The 18,134-nt window shown below is 45.4% G+C and overlaps 1 protein-coding gene and 1 long non-coding RNA gene across 2 annotated transcripts; both read right to left on the minus strand.

Annotated features, from left to right (window-relative positions):
* Positions 1-3,883: 3,883 nt before the first annotated feature.
* On the minus strand, positions 3,884-9,616 carry LOC130520168 (NACHT, LRR and PYD domains-containing protein 12-like). The gene is made up of 4 exons (XM_057023749.1): positions 9,508-9,616; positions 8,415-8,591; positions 5,666-5,839; positions 3,884-4,752 (listed from the first exon to the last, which is right to left on the minus strand). The coding sequence occupies exons 2-4, from the start codon at positions 8,537-8,539 to the stop codon at positions 4,572-4,574; spliced, it is 480 nt and encodes a 159-aa protein (XP_056879729.1). The 5' UTR covers positions 8,540-8,591; positions 9,508-9,616; the 3' UTR covers positions 3,884-4,571.
* Positions 9,617-9,916: 300 nt separating this feature from the next.
* LOC130520166 (uncharacterized) lies at positions 9,917-11,942 on the minus strand. Its single transcript, XR_008948686.1, has 3 exons — positions 11,813-11,942; positions 11,432-11,544; positions 9,917-11,332 (listed from the first exon to the last, which is right to left on the minus strand). It is a non-coding gene; the product is annotated as an uncharacterized LOC130520166 (long non-coding RNA).
* Positions 11,943-18,134: the final 6,192 nt, after the last annotated feature.

The raw sequence follows: 18,134 nt of genomic DNA on the forward strand, positions 1-18,134 counted from the left end.
TGTCTGTTTGCATCTTATTTATCTAATGTTGGTACTGAGTGTGTTAGGCTTTTATTTGAGTTAATCAGGAGTGTTTTGGCTGTAGAAACTTCTGTTTAAGTAAAGAGGATTTGTTGATGTACCTCATTCACATTCTGTCCAGTGTGAAATCACAGAATCTGAAAACACTGACTTTGATGAGTGTTTAAAACCATTACAAGTGTTTAAACACCATTTAAACATGAATGTGTGCAGAATATCCAGGTACAGGTGAGTTACTGATGGACGTAAATATGACTGAACACTACTAAAGTGTATTCTGTACTTTGTTTTTCAAAATAAAACATACCATAAAACAACAAAATAACATTGGTCTCAAGTTTCCCTTGCCCAGATGCGGGTCACCGGGGCCCCCTCCTGGAGCCAGGCCTGGGGGTGGGGCACGTTGTTGAGCGCCTGGTGGCCGGACCTCTCACAAGCAACAGTGGCAAGGAAAAACTCCCCTTTAACAGGAAGAAACTTTGAGCAGGACCAGGCTCATGTAGGGGGACCCTCCTGCTGATGGGGGGGGGGCTGGGTAGAGAGAGAGGAGAGGAGAGGAGAGGAGAGGAGAGGAGAGGAGAGGAGAGGAGAGGAGAGGAGAGGAGAGGAAACCATGACCCAGTGGGGTGACAGAGGCCTGTCAGGTGATCATGTTTCCGGACCCCGGCAGGCTCGACCTATAACAGCATAACTAAGATGTGAACTAATGATTAGACCGCCCCCTAAGTATGATAATCTGTCTGTCTATGATAGTAACTGGAACTACAGAATTAGTGACAATAAGCTTTTGCAGGGAGGTAGGTTTTAAGTCTGATCTTATAAGTAGCGATGGAGTCAGCCTCCCGTACCTGGACAGGGAGCTGGTTCCATAGCAGGGGGGCCTGGTAGCTAAATGCTCGACCCCCCATTCTACTCCTAGAGACTCTGGGAACCACAAGTAGACCAGCATTCTGAGAGCAGAGCGGTCTATTGGGCTGGTAAGGTGTCACTAGCTCCTCCAGGTAGGATGGAGAGTGCACCTGATTAAAAGCCACATAATCTAGATTCAGAAAGAAAATCAATTTTGTACTTACACACGCCGCACCTGTCTATAAGCCGCATTGAAACACAGATCACAGACGCTGACTTCTGCCACCTTAAAGCTCCACTTTACACTGAACTAAAGACACGTCAATGAAGGGAGGTCTTCAATCACACACACAACCTGGCTTATGGTGTGCAGGTGCAAACAGTAATTAAAACAGTAATTAAATACATACAATACAACAACCATAACTCAATAAATAGAACACTAACATTGAAAGTAGCAAAAGATAACATTTACAACGAACAAAAACAGGGTTAACACCAACCTGAACCCACAGACACACTGCCACAAAGCATGCTGGGAAATTCTCACACTGACCCTCCCCAACACGCTACACTACCTTTGCTTTTCTTTTCCGATGTTCAACTGGGGGCAGCTACGATGGTAAGAAGAGTATCTGCGATGTCCGGGAACTTGGCCGACCAGCTGGGCCGTGACCTGGCGAGGTGCAGGTGGTTTAGCCTCCTGTGACGAGTTGGTGGACAGCAGCAGTACGGCGCTGCTGAGGATCTTTATCAGGAAGGTGTTTGATGATTTCTCCACTAAAGAACTTCTCACACTACTGCCCCTAAAGACAACTACGAGGGGAGTTGACACATATACGAGGGGAGTTGACACATATAACGAGGGGAGTTGACACATATAACGAGGGGAGTTGACATATAACAAGGGCAGTTAACACATATAACGAGGGGAGTTGACATATATAACAAGGGGAGTCGACATATATAACGAGGGGAGTCGACATATATAACAAGGGCAGTTGACACATATAATGAGGGGAGTTGACATATATAATGAGAGGAGTTGACATATATAACGAGGGCAGTTGACATATATAACGAGGGGAGTCGACCTATATAACGAGGGGAGGTGACATATATAACGAGGGGAGTCGACATATATAACGAGGGGAGGTGACACATATAACGAGGGGAGTCGACATATATAACGAGGTGAAGGAGTTTTTGGGGGAGAAAAAAGTGCCGCTGGAAAAGCTGGTATCAGTGACTACAGACGGGCTCCTGCTGTGAGCGGCCGACTACAGCGGTCGACTTGCCGGCTTTCGCAAAATTGCTAAATACACGCTAGCATGCATGTTTTAAGCTATCGTAGCGGTATGTTTTACCATGCCCGCGCCCTATAATCCGGAGCGCCTGATGTATGTGTTAAATACAGAAATTGCACCCGTAACTGAGGCTGCACCTTTTAATACGGTGCGCCCTTTGGTCGCCAACATACAGTATATAGAACATAGGGCACGTTTGCGCGTGATATCACTCCGCGTCTGCGCAACCTCCTATCTCCTACCACAACCTCCTATCTTTAGTATTGCTGCGCCAACTGGTGGTCTTTTGGGTTGAGGATAACGGTGATCTATATGTACCTATATGTAGCTATAGCGTCATTGGCCTCCACTCCAGCCACTCCTGGTAGTTCCTCAAAAACACTGAGGGCCAGATTCACGAAGCGTTCTTACGAACAAATTTGTTCTTAAGTCCCACTTACGAACAGTTTACGAAGATTGTGGCATTCACCAATTTCTTATCCTGGATTTATTCGTAGGTAAGAACAAATCCTACGAACACTCAGGAGTACTCTTACGCACATTTCAGTGCCGACATGTTGGCATGGTTGTGTTTTCTTCTCTTGTGCAGTTCAATAAAATTCAATATTACAAAGATAATTCTGTCATATTTATTTATTTATTTGTTTATTTCCTATTTTTGGTGATTTACGGAGAATTTTAAAATTACGTAAATGTGCCAATGACTTAACATTAATCAACCAAATTGGAAACCATGCCAAAACTGTATTTTTATTTGATTTTATCTTGATTTATTTTATTAGGGGATCGAGGATATGCCCTGGCTCCCTGGTTGTTGACACCACTGACCAACCCTCAGACTCCACAGGAGTTTTATTCAATCAGATGCATGCGCGCAGTCGCTCCACCATTGAACGCACCATCGGCATGTTAAAGGGGCGCTGGATGTGTTTGGACACAGAGCCACAACCCCGTGAGGATGTGCGTCCTGACGCAATGATGGGGCCAGACTGCAGGCACGCGGTTCACGTTCGAGCGCGATTAATTGCACGTTTGTGAATAAAATGCATTATTGTCACAATCCGAGCACAGCTTTTACACGTTTATTTTTTTTACATTCTTCTTTTTTGACATTCTCGTTGATTTCTTTAAGCGTGTTGGCTATAGTCATCAGGGTTGAGGCAATTTTATCAAGATTGTTAGCCATCCTTTCTTGATTGTTCAACACGGCGTCAGAAATCAGGCGTGGAGAGGCAAGCTTTGGGCATTTGGCTGCTTTTTGCTCTGTCTACAGGGTCCTACTGCAGTTCCTTTTATGGGCATTGGTGGGCGGTGACTTATGCTAATCGTATGTTAATTAGACTCACCTGGCACGCGCTTTCAATTTACGAACAGATGGCATTCATCAATCTAAGAACACAGCTGCGAACAATTCTGGGGCTTACGAACGCGTTGATGAATCCGACGTAGGGTTTTCTTAAAAAACTTCTTAATAACAACTTAAGAAAGAATCTAAGAAGATTCTTAAGAACATATTGGTGAATCTGGCCCTGAGTTTTTAGTGGATGCACAATCTGTGGAAGCCAACATAGAAACTTCTGAAGAGCCAAAGTTCTGACAACAAAAATATAGTCCCCAATTAGCTTGTTTTGTTATCACACGACCCCGTCCCCATTATCTTAAGAGAATATAAAAGAATGAGTGGAGACAGAAGAGAGAATGAGACATTTTTGGTGCGTGTCGCTCTTGATTTTGTGTTTATTTTTGCAGTAAACTTAAAGGAGGCCTTTTCCCTTTATGTTTGATTAAATTTAAGCTGATATTCCATTCTTGACATCTTTAAATTTACACTATTCATGGGAATTTTATTTGGTCATTTTGCTTCTTTTTATTTCCTATTTCCCACATTTATTCATAGTTTTTATTAGATTGCAATAAATCCTATAACATTGACCAGACTGACTAAAGTCAAATGACCTGCGGTTCCCACCGATAGCCGTCATTCTGATGGGTTTTTGCTGGCTGCAGCTGAAATATTCCAATGCTCCATGTCACAGAGACAGTAAATACTAAACCCTAAAGATTCTGAAGGCATGATGTAAAATAGTAACGTATAATACAGACATTTGAAGAGACAATTAAGAGAATGTTTCCATGCTTATAAGAGTGGCCGAGGAGCCATTTAGAACTTTATAAAGATGCATTGTGTGATACCAGGAACTAATTTAACTTCAAGGCGAAGCTGCTTCTGCTTTGTCGACCATCGACTGATCTCCTGAAAGTCCACCAGCGCTTTTTAAAAACTGAATATTTCATCTATGGAGGGAGTAGACGGCAGATGTTTCCACAGATGCTCTTCACCAGTGGTCAGTGAGTGATGCAGCAGATGAGCGGGAGTTGACTGGCTTCAACCAGCTACTGACTCAGTGTCTCCAGCCCATAGTGTGGATTCTCTACGAGATCAGACAGGAGCTTCACTCCTGAATCCTGCAGATTGTTGAACCTGAGGTCCAGTTCTCTGAGATGGGAGGGATTGGACCTCAGCGCCGAGGCCAGAGAGCCACAGCTGATCTCTGATAAGCTGCAGCTCCTTAATCTAAATAAAGAAGGGAAACTTTTATAAGGTTATAAGTGAAACCAGTATTAATCTGAAAGGTTAATCAAAGGCATGATCTGTAAATATTTAATTTAGTTACAGGTTAAAAAATGATAGTAATATGTAATTACCACAATTCCAACCTCTCAGGTTTGCACTGTTCCAGAGGAGAATCTATATTGTTCTGGCCCTCACTCTTCCCAGGTTCTCCCACCTCTTTCCCTCCCATCTCATCATGGAGATCCATCTCACCTGTGGCTCATCTTTAAAGGCACAACCTGTCTTAGATGACTTCCTGTCTCCCTCACCATCTCCCTCCTCGTTGGCTGGTGTCTACCAGGCACCCTCACCTAGTTTTGTCTAATTTTGGTTACCATCTGTCGGCTTTTTCATTGTCCTTAAATCAATTTATCATGAATAAGTGGTCCCCGTGTGGCCCTCCCTCCTGAAGGAACTGGGCACAACACACACACTCGGAAAGTGTGAGGACCCTCGGATGGAATAACGGACATTTTGAGAATGGTGTGTTACCTCAGAGTTTCCAGTCGGCAGTTTGGAAAGTGGAGAAAACCACACAGAGCAGCTTCACTCCTGGATCCCGCAGCTGGTTCCAACTCAGGTCCAGTTCTCTGAGATGGGAGGGATTGGACCTCAGCGCCGAGGCCAGAGAGCCACAGCTGATCTCTGATAAACTGCAGTATTCTAATCTGAAAAATGCAGGATGAGGTTATACGGTGCAGGTCTGCATGTTATCTGCGTCAGTACTAAACCTACGTTAGTTCTCAGTTGGGTCAGACCTGAATTCACGATATTCCAAGGAATTTTTTTAATGTGGTGCATCACAGCAGTGTTGAGAACAGCCTCACTTCACCATCTTAGCAGCTGGTATATAGGTAGAAAAATGAAGACTGACCTGAGCCTCTCCAGTTTACAGTTTGGACTCTCCAGTCCAGAACAGAGCCGCTTTACTCCTGAATCCTGCAACGTGTTGATGCTCAGGTCCAGAACCCTCAGATGGGAGAGGTTGGACTTCAGAGCTGAGGCCACAGAATCACAGCTGGTCTCGGATAAACTGCAGCTCCTTAGGCTAAAATAACAATTATTTTAAAAGAAGACAAATAAAAATCAACATGTACCAGAGCAAAACACAGCTTACAAGCAACAAACCTCTGGTCCTGCACCGGCTTATCTGCCGTATGTTCGTATTTTGGGTTCTTTCAGGGCGGTTGGACAAGATCTACAGCGTATGTAAAGTGTGTGTCGGTCAAAATACCTTCCAAGTTTGTGAGACCACATTCTCAGTAGCACTCAACTCTTGTCAGGAGTTGGGACAAAGCGACCCACTCCTGATAGCTTGTGGGCGATGCTGCAGCGACCCTGCAATCCCTACACTCTCTGGTGAAACCAAATCAAAGGTTTTAGACACTGCTGGATGCTGGAAGGGTGGCTATAGTCTGGACGCATCGTTCCCCTGACTGCACATTTCTCCAACAATGATTGGCAGCTGGTGTCACTTGTTCTCCAGATGAGAGAAGGAAAGAGAGCCCCCCCACAGTGTGTTTGATTGCCCCACTGCAAGCTCAATGCTGCCAGAAAACATTGCAGGAGCATCAATTCCCCTCAGGGCATCAACAAGGACCTCAGGAAAAGGTGCAGCTGCCACCTACTAGAGACAAGCACACTGAGCTGAGATTCAAAGCCCTCTCCTCCCAAGAGAAGAGCTTGTTTGTTGGAGGCTCTTCTGGGCGATACCTGGTGCCACAGCTCCAGCTCAGCCCGTCTCTGGAGCTGAGGTGGAGCTTAGCAAGTTTCATGGTTCTCCACCACTTCCTCTCGCTGAGGACCTTCTCAGCTGGTGGTTTCTGCTCCACCTTCCAAGTTGAGCAGGTGATACTTCTGCATTCCTGCCACCAGGGTCTCTGCAGAAAGACTCTTCTCTACTGTTTTATATTAGATTGTAGAAAATTAGGATTTTTGGTTGATGTCTGAGATGTTGTTGACTAAGAGCAGGTTTTTCTTTAATACATAGAAAGATTCGATGAGAAGAGCAAATGTATTATTTCATGAGCTACTTCCACTACTATTATATACACATACTTCCATATTGTCTTAGATTGCAAGCTGCATTTATTGCATCGTTCATAGAAAGTCATATTTGTGAGGAGAAAAACTCAATAAGGTCATTTTCTTTAATGATCATTACAAAAGAAGGAGGCGATGAACAAACAGATTTATCTAAAAATGTGTGAAAACCTATGGATGGAAACCTTTTTAAAATGGTTGCATTGTGTAGAATCGGTGTAGAATCAACTTGTTGACTTCTGATTTGGACTCCAATGGAAGTGAGGTGCAACAATTGTGGATGCTGAAAGCTTCAGATCTTCATGAAGGTTTCTGTGGTTGGACTGACCTGCTGCCCCTTTAAGAGGGAGGCAGGTTTGGGCTTCTGGCTGGAATGAAGCCACCTCAGATGAGAATGACTGCAGGCTTTCGGTACCAAGGTTTAACAGGGTGCTCACTTCACACTTGGGCTTTTCTCTTTTTTGGGATGGCTTTTCTCAGTAGAGAAGGGGCATGGCACACTGCAGCAGCTTTCTTTTTGGGTTTTCTAGTTTTCCTTTTGATCTTTAAAAGACAGGAAGAACCATTTTTGATTGGTCTGAATGTTTGGGGGGTTTTGTGGCCAGCCTAAAATAAAACAAGACAAATCTACAACTGATACTTCCTTTCTAGTCATTGATGACCATCCTCACATGGGACAGATTTCCACAACCAATTTAATACTGCAAATCTGTCCTGTGTGGTCTTTTTTCTGAGAACTGTAACACTACGTTTATAACAAAGATCAAACATGGAAACATTTATTGTCTAACTAGTTACACCTGGGAAAGTACTGGATCATCTCTGACTGACCTGAGCATCTCCAGCTTACAGAGAGGATCCTGGAGAGCACCACAGAGCAGCTTCACTCCTGGATCCTTCAGCTGGTTCTTTCTCAGGTCCAGAACCCTCAGATGGGAGGGATTGGACCTCAGCGCCGAGGCCAGAGAGCCACAGCTGATCTCTGATAAACTGCAGCCACTCAGTCTGGATAAGGAATCATGACAAGAAATGATCTCTTATTGGAGGAAAAGTCATATTACACTTGCTCAAAATCATTATTTTATTTCATTATTTAATCAGGGCCCTTGGAGTCAGGAGAGCTCTGGTCCCCCACTGATAAACTGGGATATTACAGCAACAACATAGTTAAAAAAGTATCTATAAAATTAACTTTCATTTATATTCATACTACACTTCTCTTCTCCAAAAGTCAATGGAGTTTATCTTGAAGCCTTTCATTGTTTAGTTGTTATGTCGAAGATAAAAGGAAGCTGACCTGAGAGTCTCCAGCTGACAGTTTAGACTCTCCAGTCCAGAACAGAGCAGCTTCACTGCTGAATCCTTCAGCTGGTTCTGAATGAGCTCAGAACCCTCAGATGGGAGGGATTGGACCTCAGGGCCGAGGCCAGAGAGTCACAGCTGATCTCTGATAAACTGCAGTGTGACAGCCTGGAAAAGGAATAAATGGGGCAAATAAAAACACATTTCTAAATCTGAAAATGAAGAGAAAAGCAGAAAATGTAAAGAAATTTAGAAAAGACCAACAGAGGCCTCCTGACCTGAGCGTCTCCAGTCTGCAGTTTGGATGCATCATTGCAGAAGACAGTAACTTTATGTCGGCATCTGTCAGGTTTTGGTTCTTGCTTAAGCTCAGCTCCCGTAGATGAGAAGGGTTTGACGTCATTGCTGAGGCCACAACTTCCCAAAGACTCGTTGAAAGAAAACTACCAGACAGTCTGTTGTGTATGAAACAAAAATAGTGAGTCAAACTTTGGGATTTCTCATCAACTCATCTGAGAATCTACCTCAACACAAATGTAGCTCATTTCCTGGAAAAGCTAAATTCAACACCGTAGCAAACAGTTTGAACGACCATCAGATCTGAAATGCCACTGAATTATTCTCACATTTGTCTTATTTTAGAACAGCTCATAATTACTCAATATTTAAAATGATTGTAGCAAATGGTTTAAAGACGTGCATCTTTTTATCTGTCTATCGGCTCTTTGGATATTTTGCATTTCATCCAATTTGTACGATGGTGCGTCAAGTCTTAATTCAGCGATCCGATCGATGACATCAGAGTCTCTGGTTGCATCGATTGCCCTCAGCTTCTGTTCTATCTGCCTGTTTCCCTTCAAATCATTTTCACTGCACCTTTTGTTGCTAGTGATGAAGTTGCCACCTAACGGGTGTGGAAAGGCTCAAACAACTTTGTGGGTCACATAAAGGCTCCAAACGGAACCGCCACAAAGACCAAAACACCCATTTAAACCAACGAGGCCGGCTGTTTTTACGTTGACAAATGAAGCAAAATAGTCATGTGTCATTAGTTAAAATGTGTTTTTCTGTTGTTAGAATACGATGTATACAAACAAACAAAAGTGATTTAATGACATGACAGTAATTTCATGATAGTCAGTTAACTTGTGGCTCCTATTATTCCTGCTTATGTTGGTTTGTCTGGATTGACCTTTGAACTTATATCCAGCCAGTGTTGAACATTTCTGGATGAATTGTTGTTTTAATTTATGGACGCTGCAATGGAGATAAAGAATTGAAGGAATGACCACTGGAGGGGGTATTGCTACCTGACATGATCCACTCGCTTGATTTAAACGCCGATGTCCGGCCCTAAAAATCTTTACTTACACGACCTTCCTGCAGTTCCTCACAGCTGGAATCAGGCGATGTCGTCCCTCCTCTGAGGTGTTGTACTGCTGCAGGTCCAGCTCATCCGGAAACCTCCTCTGACATCTGCAGCAGGTAGGCCAGAGCTGAACAGTGGATCTCTGACAGTCTCCTCTTTGATTTCTTCTCTGACTTCAGGAACTCTTGGATCTCCTGATGGACTGACTGATCCTTCATCTCCATCAGACAGTGGAAGATGTTGATGCTTCTGTCTGGGGAGATTCCATCACTGTTCTCCTCTCTTCAGGTTTTTGAGGACCTTCTGGATGGTTTCTGGGTGGTTCTCCATCTGATCCAACAGTCCACCCAAGATCCTCTGATTGGACTCGAGAGACCATGAGAGAAGCGAAGGAAGCGAAAACAAGTCCAGGTGGCCATTTTCACTTTTGAGAGATTTCATTAGTGCTCTCATGAGGAAGTCATCAAGTGATGTGACTGGATTGTTTTTTGCAAACATCAATGTAAACCTGGAAAAGGGGTTTGGTTTGGAATATTTCAGGAACTGATTTATAACCGCTGCGTCTTTCCTGGTGTAACGGTGGAACATGTAGACGGCAGCCAGAAACTCCTGAATGCTCAGATGAACAAAGCAGTAGACTGATTTCTGGAAGATCACACTCTCTCTCTTGAAGATCTCTGTACAAACTCCTGAGTACACCGACACCTCGGAGACGTCCAGTCCACATCGCTCCAGGTCTTCTGAGTAGAACATGATGTTTCCTTTCTCCAGATGTTCAAACGCCAGCCGACCCAACTTCAGAAGGAGTTCTTTATCAGCCTCAGTCAGTTCCTCTGGGTCTGCTTTCCTCCATACTTCTGCTTCTTCCTCTTTATCTGAACCCTCAGGAAGTGTGAGTAGAGGTCAGTCAGGGTTTGGGGCAGCTCTCCTCTCTGGTCTCTGGGCATCATGTCCTCCAGAACTATAGCAGTGATCCAGCAGAAAACTGGGATCAGACACATGATGTGGAGGCTCCTGGAGGCCTTGATGTGTGAGATGATTCTCTTGGACAGATCTTCATCACTGAACCTCCTCCTGAAGTACTCCTCCTTCTGGGAGTCAGTGAAGCCTCGTACTTCTGTGATCCTGTCAACACACGAGGGAGGAATCTGATAGGCTGCTGCAGGTCTGGAGGTGATCCAGATGAGAGCTGAGGGAAGCAGGTTCCCCTGGATGAGGTTCACCAGGAGCACATCAACTGACGATACTTGTGTGACATCAGAGATGACCTGATGGTGTTGAAACCCAGTGAAAATCTGCTTTCATCCAGGCCATCAAAGATGAACAGAAGTTTCCAGACAGTCAGATCTTCTGCTCTGATCTTCTGTAATGTTGGATGGAAAACATGAAGCAGTGAGAGAAGACTGTGCTGCTCATCTGATCAAGTTCAGCTCCCTGCATGAGAGCGGAAGCACCAGACTGATGTCTTGGTTCTCCAAACCTTCTGCCCAGTCCAGACTGAACTTCTGCACTGAGAAGGTTTTTCCAACGCCGGCGACACCGTTGGTCAGAACCACTCTGATGTGTCTCTGTTGCTCAGATAAGACTTTGAAGATGTCCTGGCACTTGATTGGAGTGTCCTGGATGTTCTTCTTGGAGGTTCTCTCAAGCTGCCTCACCTCATGTTGTGTGTCCACCTCCTCACTTTGTCCCTCAGTGATGTAGAGCTCAGTGTAGATCTTGTTCAGCAGGGTTCCACTTCCTGCTTCATTAGTTCCTTCAGTCACATGTTCACATCTTCTCTCAGACTCATCTTATGACCTTCTATCACCTCCTGCAGATCACTTCCTGAACATAAGTAAACCAATGATTTCCATCTATAATAAATCATCAACACAACTACAAATTCATGACATCACAAATAAATCTCATATTGAACAGTTTTACTTTGTTTGGGCTTCATTTCAGCATCTCCAGATCTGCTTCCAGATTGTGAACAAGAGGACTCTCCTGGTGGAGCTGACTGGTCCCAGTTTGATAGGATGTGCTCCTCCCTCTCACTATAAAACACATCTCTATAGTCCTTTGATTTATAGGATGAAAGAACCTGATCAAGACTCATATTGTTCCAGCATTTATGTCTGAATTCATCTTTCAGTTTAAACCTGATTCTTGTTTCTAATCAACAATATTCTCATTAAGTCTGTAACTATATGACTGTCTGAGGTTTAAGTGTTAAACATCTCCAATAATAAACTCACAACCTGCTGCTGTTAATGTGACTAACAGCTGGCACACAAACACATCATCACGCTTTAGTTTTCTTACATTTCCTCTGAACTTCTGAAGTTTATTGGTACACCTTTGGACCAGTCACTCTTCATGGACACACAGCTGGGCACTGTGGACTCTGCTCTGTCCTCGTCCATCCTGAGGAAACATCAGTAATAGTGATGAGACTGTGATGAAGGTAAATAATCTGTAGAGGTTGGAGTTAAATAATCCCAATTCACTGCATTTTTATCAAACAGGAACATTTCTAATCCATTCTGGCTAACAACTGAATCAATAAATCAATGATGTATCTGTATAATTTTCATGTTTTCATAGTTTAAGCTGCTTTTTTTAACTGTTCCCTGCAGTGAGAAAAGAACTGGCTCCTTTTCCAGCCCCTCATCCTGCAGCACTGAATGTGCTCTAAAGTTCTTTCCAGAGCAAACGTCTCTGCACTTGCAGCAACATGTTGTAGTCATGGATCCGTGAGGAGAACCGGATACAGGAAACGCCCCCACTTTGATCCCAAAACCCAACTGGTGGCCAACGGTGGTCCGGCAACGACGGGGACGCTGGTCCATCGGGCCGACAACACTGGTTTTCCACAGGCCAACATGGTGAAAGGACTGTCTTCAGCTCAGCCACTAAATTATCTGGTGCTACATAAACATGCTAGTCAGGACTTTTTAACTTCCCTCATGTGTTCCCCTCTTCAATTATTTCTATAATCCAAGTCCTCAAAGATCACTGCTCTATTTAAAATAGATGAAAGAAATGACACCCACTCCTTCACTTGATTGCTGAAAATGTGCAACATGAACCCAAAATCCTGTTGGTGTCCTGTGATCATGTGTTGATTTATTTAATTATTTTTAAAGTTTATTGTCTTAAATAATACCAAAATATCCAGCTGTAACCTGAACTGTTGAACAACTCTAATAACTTTATGAGCTTTTTACCTGTCACAAAATGTCGCTCTTCCTGCTTCGTCTGAAGAGAATAGTTTCACTTTCACTTTTAAAACCTAATCACAGCTTTATGGCGTATATATTACTACCATTAAAGCATTCTGGGAGGGTTTAAAGTTCTTTTAGGATCAGTAGCAAAGAGCAGAAACATAAACTAAACTTCACTTAGAAAGACTATTCAACTATAACTAAAGCCAGACGATAAGAAAGTTAAATAAGACCGATTCATTTATAATGTATAATGATGTTTTGTGCTAAAACTAAATATGAAGTCTAGTTGAATCAAATCTTGATTTTATCTCCAAACACAACTGTCAATTCTTTTCAATAATGCTCTTCGTTTACTCACCTTGTCGGTCTTCAGTCTTCCTGCTTAGTCTGAAAGGAATACTTTGAAAAACTGGTTTGTTGGGTTCCCAGTTTCTGGGACCGTTGTTGCTGGTGTCTACCTGCAGGGGGCGTGGAGGAGCCGCTGCAGTTCCACGCGTGTCCAACGGGTGGCGGTAAAGCACCAAGTGATATTTCTCCTTTTTGGAACTTCTTCAGGTGCGTTGAGCTTTAAATATTCACCTGTCGCTCCCTTTAAGCTCTAAACTTTGCTGTTCTGTGTGTAGTTTGTTGGTTTAAATATTTCTGATGAAATCTGATGAGTGAAACTGTCAATGACCATAGAAAGTTCGTCCATTTTTCTATTGTGTCACACATTTTCATTATTTATTGTCATTTTTGGGTCTAAACTGGACCAGTTGTGTGAGCTGTTTTGCTTTTTCTGTGGACCAGATGTTCCAGGCAGGTTCCATCATCGGACACAGACGGAGACAGGTCACGTGACAACAGTCAGCCTTTAGTTCTTTATTACAGGAGGATCTGGTTTATATACAGACACGTATCTGCAAAATACTAAAAAGTCTATGAACCCAAAGTACTAAAAAGTCTACATCAACGCACACGTGTGTATTAAGTGTTTATACACACGTGTGCGCGTACGTGCACACTGTATATTCATCTAATAACTGTTAGTTTCTAAAACACCAAAGTAGAGTCACTGAGGCACGGCTTCACCTCCTTTACACCGAGGTTTCCCTGAGCAGGTGTGATGAACTGTTGCAGGAGGAAAAGCATGGAACATGTTAATAACCGGACACAACAACACTCAGGTTTATTGTCTGACGGCATCAGTGTCTCTGGTTGCATCTGTCTGAGGAGCATTGTGAAACCAGGAGCAGTGTAAATGAGGGGGGGGGGGGGGGGGGGGGGAACAGTGAGTGGACGCTGCATTCATCAAACACACAATAGTCAGAAGAGAAGAAGGAAGAACAGAAGCCCGTGTTCCTCAGTGCTGGTGTGGAGACGCCTGTTTGGAGGAGCAGGAAGCAGGCTGGACTCTTCCAGCTGGCTTTAATGCCACTTCTCTTCTGAGAACCTCCCAGCAGCTTTCTCTCCACCATCTTTTTACGCTGAAGCTTTCTGATCATTTCAGGTCAGATGTTCTTGGACTGAGGTTAAACATGTTTGTTCTTGTGCTCGGAGCGAACCGATGATCCTCTAAAGTCAGGCATCCTAAAGGTGGATGTTTTCTGAGGCCTGGAGGCTTTAAAGTGGCGCTTTTACCCACTTGTCCTCGTTCTGTTGGAAACTTGATCCAAAAACCTTTTCTGGAGCTTCATGTTCTGCTTTTTTGAAGGAATGAAATGGTTTCATCAGCGCTGCCGGGGGCTGAGCAGGCTTCATAAATCTGAAGCTCTGAGATCCTTTAAAGATCTCCTGGAATCAGCAGATGGGGGTTTGATCCAAAACTGTAAGAATCAGTCAAGCTATCAAATCTTGACTCAGTCCAAGCGTGAACCAGTCCATCCAGAGCTGATTATGGCTCAGCCAGGAGGAAAGCACGGCCTGGGGGGGTTCATATGGAGCAGGCACACTCTGGCTCTATTGCTACTGAAAACAGCCCTTCAGCACAGCAGCCTGGAATACAGTTCTGGAGAACACCTGTTCCCAACAGAACCTGTTTAAAACGGGACCAGTAAAGATGCCCGGCGTGACCACGACCACGGGGAGAGAGGGGGGGGGGGGCAGAGACAGGCGGTAACGCCGCTGCCCACCGATTCACCTGGAAACAACAAAAACCCCAGCAGCTTGGACCCAATATGGCAGCGTGTTCCTCAAAAACGCTCCTCAAACTCTCCCCACAGCTTCATTGCTAAACAGGATTTGGGTTTTTTTGTCCGTGCTAAATGGAAAGTGTTTGTCCTTTGGTGGTCCAACAGGACCACGATTTGGATGGATGGATGATTTGATGTTATTGAGAATAAAAACAGCTGAAAATGGAAGCGGAGATGTTTCAGAGCACCAGAGTTCAGAAAGAGTTTCTAATCAAACACCGCCTGTTGGGAATGATGAATGGATGAATTTTTATTTAATTTAGACTAATTTAGACTAATTTTAACATCCTCAAAAGAAATCATTTAAAGCTCATATGTCAGAGTCAAGGTCGAGGGTTTTCTATGGCCCCCGGGATGATATTGATTATTATTAGAACCGGCCCGCAGGCCGCAGATGTTTTACACAGGCCAATACTACATTTCCCACAATGCAACGGTGACAGTCTGAGCAGGAGGTGGCTTCATTTAATTATTTCTCAGTAGTCATTAGCATAACAGCAAACGTTAACTTCCAGATACCCATAAAATGGCAAAAGGGAAGGTGGACACTGAGAACCGGGGATCGGATCGGCCGCAGACCGATGGACCACGTCTGCGTAGTCTCGATCCACAAGCCTCAGGATGTCCTTGTCCCCATGATGATACTGCAGCAAACTATCAATAGCGTCTTTCATGGGAAGAGTCCAGCGTGTGTGGTCCAAGACAAACACTCCACCACCAGTCTTCATGGGTCCAGTGCGGGCGCTCCTCGGCGAGGACTTCAGCGGCAGGGGCAAAGCTCCAGAGACGTCTGGAACACAAACAAAGCAATAATGCATCCTTAGTAACTCATATTATCGCCATATGGGCTATTGAGAAAACACATTAATATCCATCCCTTAATAACAGAAAGTGTAATATTTAACACATCAAAAGATTGAGATACACTGACCACAACCTAACTAAATCTATTTATTTTCAATCATTCGAAGGCCTTAATTCCAACATGCCGCTCTGAAAAACCCGATTATCGTTGACCCGCCCACTGATCTTTCAGGATCCTGGTCATCCTCTGCTGGAATCTCCTTTACACGTCCAGCAGCAGAGAGATGGAAGCTGACAGGTGGCGCAGGGGGAAGCGACGGCACAGCAGTCGCTGTTACCCCGCTGGAGGAAGGTGTTGCCCCAGGAGCATCGTCTGGAGCGGGAGGGGGCACAAGAGCCGAAGGCCGATCCCTCTTCTGCATTTTGTGTTTGTCCCAGTCCAGAGGGAGCGGAGGGCAGCCCGGTTCTCTGGACTCCAGCCCAAACCTTTCTCCAGTGTCTCTGTCAGAGAGGTGAACGCAGGGCACTTGTCTTGTCCCGTCACTGCCATGGAAGCAGAGTTCAACTCCCACATTGAGGCAGGGTCAAAGACAGCAGGGAGGACGGCGCCGGGCTTCTTCATGTCTACCGGTCGCTGAAAGTTCCACCGCACAACGCCGGTCATGGCCTGGGCCTGGAACAGTTCAGGGGAGACCTGCGTACCCGTGACCCACTGGGCCTGCTGGAAATGGTAGCCCTCCTGCTGAGATGTACCACGGACAGGGATCCAGACGGGGACTTTGGCACCTTCGCCCGCTACGTGGTTTAGCTGAAGGGTCCCTCCGTCCCTGTCCATTATCCCCTCAGACAGTTCTGGGTCACTGAGGCAACCACGGAGGATGTGAACCCTCTGAACGCGCCACGTCTTCAGCATGGATAGGGTTAGGGTTAGCATGGAGCATTTTTCAGTTTGAATGACGGCAAACAAAGAAGATGGCTGATCTCACCTGTCCATCCAGTGGTAGCCGGCCTTTTCCACCCCAGCGTGGCTGTACCTCTGGGCCATTCCTTGCTACATCGGATGCAGGGACCTTTCTGTCTCAGCCTGAACCATCACCCAGGACACAATGAGCCAGTTCTCATTCATCACTGCGAAACTGGACATGGCTCCAGATGCCAGTGTCACCTTCCTCGCCATCTTCCTCGTGTGGTCCGACCTGAAAACCTGCCCCAACGTGCCCTGGAGGAGCTTGGTCAGAGACGGCTGTTGACGCTTGAACTCATCCAGCAGGCAGTCAGTCAGGTAGAATCCGGACACAGACACCCCACCCCAACCTTCTTGGTCCTCGTATGGCCCGAAAGCACGTGGCCGATCTTCCATCCTCACGTACTGGCCGATGGTTCTCTGTCCGTACGCCCCAGCCTCGGCCTCCCTGACGTTCTGTACGGCGTGCAGATATGCCAGGTGAGCTCGTTCATACTTGAGGTGCATGAGCTCATTCACCTGGTTCGCCATATCGGTCGGTGACTTGCCAGAACGCCGCAGTTCATCCATTACCGACTTGCACGCAGCCTTCTTGTAAGTCAGGAATGCAGGCAAAAGGTTAGTAAAGCGCACGGGCAGCTTCTCCACCCATGGAGGGTTGTCAGCGGACCAGTTCCTGCGACAGGCCTTGCAGCAGAGTCGCGAGGAAAAGATAAAATACTGGCCACGGACGCTGACGATCACTGGAGGTCTGCCCACGCCTGCAGAGACCACCTGAGGACGAGGACAGCTATGGAGGCACGGCAGGATGTCATTGTTCCTCAACCTGACCGTGATGTGGCTCTCTGGCTTCCAAATGAAAAATGGATGGAGCTGAAAAAAGTTGGGGGACGGGAGCTCAGCCACCATGTCCAGTAGCTCCGGCTGAGGAGGAAGACGCCAAGGAGAAATTGCATTCCCAGGGTTATACACTGGTCGGGACCCAGGCCACAACCCAAGTTGTTGAAGCTCCGTCCTCATCCACAGCTTTTGATGTTGTGAGCAATTATGGATGCTCAGCATCTCCCTTTCCATCTCCACGTCCTCCTCCATGGCTGTGTTAAAGACAAAAATACCGGCTACAGGTTATTAGTAGAAAAGAAAAAAACCTTTTCCCAAAGTTGAACTTGTCACATGAAGGAATGAGCATACCCAGGGGCTCAGCTGGGGCCTTCATGGGATGCTCAGCAGGTGTGGAAGATGTGGTGGGCTGCTGCCTCTTCAGCAGGTTCTGCTGCAACCTGGACATTCGTGTACCTGGAACGCAGCGCCTGCCTATGACAAAATCAGCATAGCCATCACCTCTGCTGTCCCAGATCTCCTTCCACCTGCTCTTGGCTCGGGCACCAAATCCAACCAGCTGGTCGTCTTCAGATGAGGCAGTCACTCCATCCCCTCTTCCGGCCTCATAAGTGAGGAGAGCCTGGATTTCTTGGAAA

This window comes from Takifugu flavidus, unplaced genomic scaffold, assembly GCF_003711565.1.
Source record: "Takifugu flavidus isolate HTHZ2018 unplaced genomic scaffold, ASM371156v2 ctg296, whole genome shotgun sequence".
In the NCBI taxonomy this organism is placed as follows: domain Eukaryota; kingdom Metazoa; phylum Chordata; class Actinopteri; order Tetraodontiformes; family Tetraodontidae; genus Takifugu; species Takifugu flavidus.